Source organism: Opisthorchis viverrini (genome assembly GCF_000715545.1).
Source record: "Opisthorchis viverrini unplaced genomic scaffold opera_v5_87, whole genome shotgun sequence".
Classification (NCBI taxonomy): Eukaryota; Metazoa; Platyhelminthes; class Trematoda; order Opisthorchiida; family Opisthorchiidae; genus Opisthorchis; species Opisthorchis viverrini.
The window spans coordinates 315295-325232 of NW_008751747.1; the positions used below are offsets into that span (position 1 = coordinate 315295).

At 46.2% G+C, this 9938-nt stretch overlaps 1 protein-coding gene across 1 annotated transcript in view; it reads left to right on the forward strand.

Annotated features, from left to right (window-relative positions):
* Positions 1 to 593: 593 nt before the first annotated feature.
* T265_13676 (hypothetical protein) overlaps positions 594 to 9938 on the forward strand; it is a gene marked incomplete at both ends in the record, with an annotated part of 25290 nt that continues 15945 nt past the window's right edge. Inside the window, 4 exon segments of the mRNA XM_009169991.1 lie at positions 594 to 793; positions 830 to 894; positions 899 to 1047; positions 1089 to 1160. Of these exon segments, the coding sequence (XP_009168255.1) occupies positions 594 to 793; positions 830 to 894; positions 899 to 1047; positions 1089 to 1160 (486 nt within the window).

Below are 9938 nucleotides of genomic sequence, written 5' to 3' on the forward strand. Positions count from 1 at the left end.
TGAGCACCAGTATCGACTAAGAAACGCTTGTGGGTCAGGTTATCTATAACGTGAAAAAGGCGACTTACGTTGGGGCCAAGAACAGTTGTCGCCGTTACTCAGAAGGATCACCATTCACCCATTGGTAACGCAAAACGGTGTTGGTGTTTCGGCTACTGGAGGATCGCACAAATGCCACAATTTTATCCATCATGTATTGACTTAAGGCCTCCTCAAATGCCGTGAAGGATGAAAACGTTACACCCACAAATTTGTCAACGAAATTGTGTAAAGCCACTTCCGAAGCCATAGCACACTAAGTTCAAACCCGAAGTTTCGCCAGTAATTTTCAAAGAGATCGATTAAAACAGATTGCAAAAAAGTGCCAGCAGATGAGGGTGATTTTTGGACCGAGCACATACGCAAAGGAGTGGAACATTTTGCAGTTAAGGTTTTTATTTCACCCTCAGGGGTTTTGCAGAAAAATGCATTGTGCCTCGAGGGCGCGGCAAATCTGCCCGCCTAAAAGGCGGTTATTTGAATTTCCACTTGTCTGGCCGCACAGACTACCTAGTCGCTTACTGAACCCCCGGAGGGTGTTGTTCCGTCCATAGATGTCTAGTGCAGATCCTCGAAGGACTTCACGAAAGCGTGCTCGTGAAGGAACTTTCATAGACAACCACAACCCTTCCTTTCCAGATGAACTCTCCCTTGAATCTCCGGTTGTATCCCCCTGCATTACCAACTCAGCTCAACACCGTCTCCAAACTAATGTGCACTTTAAGTCCAGATCACTATCGACTAGTCTGAAAAGGTAAAGTTATGCTAGGTGTTAAAGTTTCTCTCGTAGGATTCAGAAAGAGTTGGCTGATATAATGTCCGATCCACCACCGAACTGCAGGTATCTTCTTCTAGGTAGTTCCGCTCTACTTTAGCGCTGTTCCTCGTGGTGATAATCTATTTGAATGGGTGTCTACTTTGCTCGGACCCCCGGGTTCTGTGTACGAAGGAGGGATATTCTTTCTCGACATACATTTCTCACCAGAGTACCCGTTCAAACCCCCCAAAGTATGTGGTGTCAATAGAAGTACATCCATCCACATTTTCAGGTAACCTTCAAAACTCGGATATATCACTGCAACATTAACAGTCAAGGCGTCATATGCCTGGACATATTAAAGGTGAGACTAGTGGTAGTTTCCATGTCTTCGTTACCTGAGTCCGGTGGCAACTCATCCTATGGTTTGCTACGCGTCCACATTACTTATCCATAAATGATCCCGCTTTTAGGACGGCTGGTGTTGGTTGCTCATCGGGTTTGTCTTGCGTAATCCACTGCCTCAAAACATTTAGTTCTTCACATGGAGTGTCGAATTCGCTTTATGTAGGCACTCGGTTTTTTTAAAGAGTTGTCGCGATTTTCACGGCTGTTCACAGAGCAAATATGAGTTATGTTCAAGGTTTCCCGCGTTGTTATCTCCCAGAAACATGCTGTCCAGATCATGAAGCTTCTATCTCATGGAATGCGCCAGTGTAGAATCAACTGGTTTCTGATTGCTTTATTGTTTTTATGATTTAAAGCTCCCAAAGGCGATGGACGATCACCAGTCACCTGATGGCATGCATGAAACAACACCAGGGTGGACGCTGGTACTTTTTCTGAGTAAGATAGATAACCAAAACTGAGGGTTTGGACGCTTATGTTTGTAGGTCTATTCTATCCCACGCCATCATTGACACTAGACTCCAAATACATGATTCACTGCAATTTAGGCTTAACTGCTACGTTTACAGGAGACAACACCGGCAATCATCCAAATTGGAATAAAAAGTCAATCTCGGATACCTAGCTCATTTGATACTTTGTCAAGTGTGACCCCTCTCCGTAACGAATTACAAAGCCTTTCACGGTGCCTTCTTCGGACACTTATACTGCTCATTTTATGGTGCGTGAAATCCGATAGATGAGAGACAGGCTTGTTTATTGCCTTTGGTTATGTTTTGTCGCGGTCATTAGTGTTTTTATGGCCCTTAACTGGCCACTGACCCATTATCTTTCTGATTGTTGTTGACGGAAACCCACAAATATAATTTTTTGGTGGGAGGGGGGGTATCTGCAGCCCGCCATTATCACAGCCATCATCGATAACACAACATGCTTCGTTGCTTCCTGCAGGCAGTAAGTCAAGCTCGGGGAGTATAATGGAGTAATAAAAACGTTTCACTCGATCTCGGATATATTAAAGAGAAAGGAGAGAGCCGTCAACAGTAGCCTGTTTTCGCCTACTTGCTTTACCGTATACAACAAGTAAAGAAAACTGGCTGTGGGCGCCACGCGACCACTGATTATCATGAGAACCTTTGTAGGTGTGTAACTTATTATTGTTGGCTAGGATGCTGCCGAGGTATCCAAATCTAAACAGGAGGACAATTAGCCCTAGTCCAAAGGCTTTAGCTAGAAGGCCAACCACCACAAGGTGGCGGTGTTGGGGCGACAGAATGCGTAAAGGCGCCCCACAACCTTGGTGTTCCTTGACTTCAAAAATTCGATTCCGCGAACTTGTCAGTTGTTTTCAGCACGCTTGCGCAACAGCCTATGCCCCATATATTCGTGAATATCATGCGCTATTTGTATCCACATACTTGTGAGTGCGTGGGTGTCTGGAAAAGCTATCCAAAAGTTTTTATACAAACAGTGGTGTCTGCAAAGGGTGTACACTCCATTTTTGCCTAATTTCTTCATTAATGGAATGATGAGGTGACCGCTGGTTTCATAACCCCCGTTCAGATGGCTTCGAGACAGCTTTAACCACCGGAAATATGCACGCAACATTGTCCTCATCTTTTAAAAAGAGCAGGTGGCTCAAACATTAATAGAAAAGCTTACCAAGATCATTCAGTCCTTCAGTATGTGCTTTGCGCCCCCAAAAGCGCAATACTGGAAGATGTACAGTTCAAAATATCCCTAAGAATTCGACTGACAATGGAAAGTCTGGAACGCCACACCTATTCCAAAAGTTGCACTTGCTCTGATGGTAATGCGACAGACTAAATCGACGCACAAATTCCAAATGACAGGATTGCGTTTGCCAATTTAAGACATTTGTGGCTTTGGAAAGGCGTATCACTGGGTTTCAAGGGACGTGTGCATCAGATTTCATTACAGGCTGTATTGTTGAGGCAGCCGGAGAGGCCTGAACACCGGTACACCAGAAACATCATTGAAATCGGCCTGCATCAGCTAATACGCAACGAGGCAATCAGGAAGCAGGCGCTTGGTAAAACTCACGTCACTTCACTCAAATAATGCATCCGGCACTGCAAGCTTACTTGGCTGAGCCATATGTTATTCATGCGAGTTGAAGTTGAAGAGAGATCCATCTGCAACCAAGCTGAATCTCGTTTATGCTGTTTCCAAACAACTGAATGTGCTGCACCAGGCCGCCCGATGTTCCAGTTGGCACGATATTCGAGATATCGCGATACGTGGGGCTGAGATGGCCCATTCACCTGGGTTCCAGGTGAGTCTCTCGCAAAGCCAAGTTTGTTTGCAAATGAGTGTATTTCGTTAATTTCGTGACGGAAACTCAGGTTTTATGCCTACCTGATGAGCCCCAAGAATGGCGAAACCGGTCGTGGGCTGTCGAAGAATTTTCAGTAAACTTGTGATTGGTGCCTTACGTTAGTACGGGGAGTTTGGGCTTTTTTGATGCTGCTCACCTTCCAGGATGGGGTCCTCGCGGCACTCCTTGTGTTTGGCTGTGGATACTGGTGGTTAACCGATGTCAGTGGTGTTCATACCATCAGTTTCGAGGTCGACTAATAGTTGGTGGCTTAGACACCTCGGATGTTTGTATTATGTCAGCCTTAGGTTAGCGTTTCCGCCATAGTTTTCATTTCCATTTGGTTCAAGTAATTTGACATGATGCGTGTATGTTTTTCGGCTGGTTAAGTATAGAATCACGCTTAAGGTTGACGTAAGTGAAAGTGTCTTCCATCTCATTCGAGCCATCATCACTGGGTGTGTATGCAGCTGGTTATTATACCGAGAGTGACGTCCAGCCAGGCAAAATGACATCAAGCCCGTCATTTGAACCGATGCTTTCATCAACGCAGAGGTGGTAAATTCCCCTGAAAGCCACATAGATAAGTTCTCGACAGATAGTACACAACGATTTAATCTTGCAGGCGTGCCTCAGAAGTGCAACATATCTGGAATTTACGTACCTCGAACAATATACCCTAACTACCCCACGAACTGATGGGCATTGGTGTGCGAATTGTGAAACATGTACACTCAATGGCGGTGCAGATGTGGAACTATGTGGAAGTTATATCCACTCTTCGAGGTTTGTGAAAAACGTTCAGTGATTGTGTCAAGACAAAGGGCGGGGAGTCGCTACTGTACAGAACAGAAATAACTGAATTTCTGATGTTATTTAGGAGGAGGGGCGAGATGGCTCAGCGATTAGAGCGCGGATTTACTGACCGGAAGGTCCGTGTTTCCAACCCGACCTCTACCTCTCGACGGCAGTTAGGCACCGAAAGGGTGCTACAGGTGAACGATTTCTTGAAGGCTATTTGCTGATAGCTGAATTGGCATGCAGAAAATGAGGGACGGCATTTAAGGGCACACGCGGATAACAGACATCAAAGGTTCACGAAATGTCTGACGCCAATATGCGACCAAAGTAGATAGTTTTTAAGTTCACCTTGGAGCCCGGGTTTACGAAGTTGACCCGTAGGACAACGGGACACAGCGAAGCACAAAGATCGCAATCCACTGGGAGATAGTGGCAAACAAAATTCATCTTTTCTTAAATTTATCGAAGTTAGCGATGTAGCACAAGCCGTCAGAAAATGTTTAAGTATGCCCATATTAAATGCTATCGGGTTAGCTAGATTTACCGATTATATATATGGTCATTACTGATGGACTGTAATGGCTGAGTTGGCCGAAATGGACGTTTCGGAGTTATCCAGGACTGATAGAATTTAGGGCTTGGATCACCAGTGTGGCCATTGAAAGACGTTGGATAATTCAAGCAAAACCGGTAACTTGACCCACAAAAATGATGGCTTGGTAAAAACCGACAACCAACCACAGTGCAGTAAACCACTGGGCTGCCCAAAATCGGTTTTGACCATAGTTACAAGCTACTTATTTGGTACTTAGTAGCGAAGGGAAGAGATCACGGGGGCAGGTACAAAAGCCCAACACGATGGTCCTAACATGGAGTAATTTAGTGCTTGGATAACCTCACCACTACCAAAAAACACTTTGTTGAGCAGTGTTCTTAGGGCTACTGACCAATCGACAGAATCGAACATATCCTTGAAGTCTAGGGACGCCAAGCTTGTGGGTCGCCCGTACACAGCGTTGTTTTAACATCTGACGGAGTGTGGAGATGTGGTCAACGCAGCCTCTACCTGACATAAATCCGATTTGATGGCCATGAGTCAAGGATTCGCGTGCCTTCCCAGGATGACGAATAATCAGTGAAGCCAGACGTCTTGTTTTTGCGGGAGACAAACGGACACCCCTGGTACTACATTCCCTGCGAGTACCCTTTAGAGTATGGGCACTATTATTGAAAGGAAGAACGCCTTGGCTGCGGAGTTATTTATTAGAAAATGCCAACTGACCGGTTACAGACTATTGCACAGGGAAGCAAAACTCTCATTTGCGTCCTATTCACAAAGACTGGACACCCATCTTCTCCTGAACGCGTCTTCTTGAACTTTCCTGGATATTCATTGACTCCAATCATCCATTGCTCAAATCCAAGCAAATCCTACAGAGCAACTCCACAAATTCCGCGACATCATTAACTCAGCTCAGCTGCCCGACGTGGTTTCCTTCTCACAGATAGACGCGGATAGGCTAGATAGACATTGGCTGAGAACTTCACCACGGAGCAGGTGGAGCGTCGGCAGGACCAGGATTAAGGATACACCCAGACACTTCTGAGGCTGAGAAGGAACTTGAAATAGCTCAACAGTTAAGGCGTGAACTTAATGACCGGAGGGTCCGCGGTTCGAAGCCAACCTCAGGCTGTCGACTAATCCTGTCAGGGTTCGGGCAACCTTGCAGTAATTCGGCCCTTGTGCTTCCTTCGCGTAGCATGGGAGCTATGCACCGAGGAAGTCTTACAGCTGGACGATTTATTTTTTTTCTTTCAGGCTGAAGGGGCTTCATATTAATAGTTAAACAGCGACAGTGCGGATTGTAGGTGGTCAAGTGAATTATTGTTCAAAGTATTATGTTCGAAGGTAAAAGCGCTCTCCTGTGCTGAGTTCAGAGCTATTTCGGTCCCAGATGTTTTTGTTGGCGACGCTTCCATAAGCAGTTGAACGAACCAGGTATAACCAATTGCGCCCGTTTCCAGCATTTTTAAATCTTCCATTTTTTGACTTTTCGAGTTCTCCAACCTTCTGGGCCTGCACGGTTTCACCTGGTATCGTATGATGCCTTGGGTTGATTTGTGGTTGCAACCAAGAAAAATATTGCCGCTGAAACCTCCAGCAAAGCCATGCCCCTATCACAGACTCAGTGCTTGGATGAGCTTGGTTGATTTGTGTCGCTGAGTAGCATTGGGTAGCATTGTGTGACGCTTTGGATTTCTAGTGGTCGTTAACATCCTAGATTGGACGTTGTAAGGTTCGGTTCTGACAGGTTTGTTTGATTTATCAGTTCACAGGCTTCTCATTGGCTAAGCAAGGTGTTCGCGTTTTGCGTACCTTTGAGAAGCATAGTGAAAAGCAACAACGGGCAGTTACGTAATCGAAGTACACGAACTTAGTCCAGAAGGAGCAGCAGACAGTGTTTGACCCCCGCCGCCGGTAACTGATGTCCTATTCACAAAGACTGGACACCCATCTTCTCCTGAACGCGTCTTCTTGAACTTTCCTGGATATTCATTGACTCCAATCATCCATTGCTCAAATCCAAGCAAATCCTACAGAGCAACTCCACAAATTCCGCGACATCATTAACTCAGCTCAGCTGCCCGACGTGGTTTCCTTCTCACAGATAGACGCGGATAGGCTAGATAGACATTGGCTGAGAACTTCACCACGGAGCAGGTGGAGCGTCGGCAGGACCAGGATTAAGGATACACCCAGACACTTCTGAGGCTGAGAAGGAACTTGAAATAGCTCAACAGTTAAGGCGTGAACTTAATGACCGGAGGGTCCGCGGTTCGAAGCCAACCTCAGGCTGTCGACTAATCCTGTCAGGGTTCGGGCAACCTTGCAGTAATTCGGCCCTTGTGCTCCCTTCGCGTAGCATGGGAGCTATGCACCGAGGAAGTCTTACAGCTGGACGATTTATTTTTTTTCTTTCAGGCTGAAGGGGCTTCATATTAATAGTTAAACAGCGACAGTGCGGATTGTAGGTGGTCAAGTGAATTATTGTTCAAAGTATTATGTTCGAAGGTAAAAGCGCTCTCCTGTGCTGAGTTCAGAGCTATTTCGGTCCCAGATGTTTTTGTTGGCGACGCTTCCATAAGCAGTTGAACGAACCAGGTATAACCAATTGCGCCCGTTTCCAGCATTTTTAAATCTTCCATTTTTTTGACTTTTCGAGTTCTCCAACCTTCTGGGCCTGCACGGTTTCACCTGGTATCGTATGATGCCTTGGGTTGATTTGTGGTTGCAACCAAGAAAAATATTGCCGCTGAAACCTCCAGCAAAGCCATGCCCCTATCACAGACTCAGTGCTTGGATGAGCTTGGTTGATTTGTGTCGCTGAGTAGCATTGGGTAGCATTGTGTGACGCTTTGGATTTCTAGTGGTCGTTAACATCCTAGATTGGACGTTGTAAGGTTCGGTTCTGACAGGTTTGTTTGATTTATCAGTTCACAGGCTTCTCATTGGCTAAGCAAGGTGTTCGCGTTTTGCGTACCTTTGAGAAGCATAGTGAAAAGCAACAACGGGCAGTTACGTAATCGAAGTACACGAACTTAGTCCAGAAGGAGCAGCAGACAGTGTTTGACCCCCGCCGCCGGTAACTGATGACCATGTGGTCTATTTTGACTCGGGGCTGGTTCGTTGATGGGCACCACATTGTCAAACGATTTCCGCTGTTCCACAAACCGGTACTACGAAGGAACACTCTGTGATTAGTATGTATCTTAATGGTTCGTTGACACCACATTGTCAAACGATTTCCGCTGTTCCACAAACCGGTACTACGAAGGAACACTCTGTGATTAGTATGTATCTTAAGTAGGCACACTTCGCAGTTCATGCGTCTCGTGCCAATCCAACACCAAGCAATCCACAAAAATGGACTCCAGTAGCGCCAAGTCCACCTACCTAAGCGCTAATGCTACCAGCAATCACAACGATATGGACCTTGAGCCTGCTGAAAACGTTACAAACGTTGCCTTTGATAGTAATAGGCCAAGTGACTTCCAAAATGGGAAAGGTCAAAAGAGCCTTTGTTAACTTCCAACATTTGTGGAGCCAAATTGAAATCAGCTTGACGTTAAAGGTTAGGGTGTGCAGTGTCGTGGTGCGGTCTGTCCTAGTTTATGGATCGAAGAAGTTACAGCTGCGCGGAAAACCTTTGGAGGCTCTCCATGTCTTGAAACGTTGCGTGGGTTTGGTCAGGACATCCTATCAGTAATGCTGAGGTACGTGAAATGATTTTCCAGGAAGGTCATTCGGCAGATCAGCTGGGCACAGGTTACGCCGGTTAGGCCCTTTCCTTTGTATGCCAAAGGACCATGTGCCTCATAAGCCCCCTTCAACCAGCGTTGTGTCGGATGGAGACGGCCCAGAGTGACCAGTACATGACTTGACAAAGAAGTCCTTATAGTCTACTCACTCGCGTCGGCATGCGCGGTCTCCCTGAATGTGAACCGCAGGACGAGACAAACCAATGGTTAGTGCCGCTGATGGATGTGGACATGTCATGTAGTCAGTGTCGGTGATGTACCAATGCTATCGCCTTCACTCATCATCGTCGACAGCATGACATCGATATTCAACACCGATGCTTCACTGCCACACAATCATGATTTGTTTGAATGCCTTGTTGTAAAAAAAGAGTAAAGGCGATGGGGTAAGGAACTCAGTGCTGGCTTACCACAACCATTCCGAGGTGCCTACACCTCCAAGCATTCACTCAAGCAACCTGGATACAAACTGACTACAAGAACGACGCTGACATCGGTTGGCAGCCATTTCTTTGAACACCTCCGATCAGGCGCAGGGGAGACCACGCGGTCCCCATCCTGGAAGGCGAGTAACACTGACAGCACCTAAGCGTTTCGTAATCTCCTTAATACCCCTCTGCTAAGTCAAGGCCACCTCTCTACTTACGCCACTCTGAGTTGGGCATGGAAAACAACACTATCCGCCAAACGATGGACCGGGACACGCAACATATCTCCCAACCAACGCAGCTTCTGATGCTGAACACATCCTTCAATGGAACTACTCGTTGTGCAATCGAAAACTCGCTCTCTAATTGCATTGTTACGGATACGCTGACACCAACCCACACGAGCTATGGTTCTGAGACCGTTGCTCGAACAGGCCAAGTCTCGCAGCCATACAAAAACAGCCCACACAGTAGCTCGATGCACACGTTCCTTGAGATTCAGGGATACACCACTCTGATGCCATAGGTCTCAAATTAGCACATGCGGCCCGGGCCTTGCAGATTCGTGCATTGGCCTCATCTATCACACTACAATCACAACTAATACAACTTCTAATATACGTGAAGCGCTCCACAATTTCTAGTACCTCTCGATGGATTTTAAGTGGCGCGTTCAGTCACTGCATGTCCAGGAACATGACCTCACACTTGTGGGTGCAAAGTGCATACCAAATGACTGACAAACTCATCATCATCATCAAAGACAGCAACATCAGTGTTGGCACTGATGCTTCACTGCCGTACAACCATAAGGTTCGTCTATACATATATATATATATATATATAT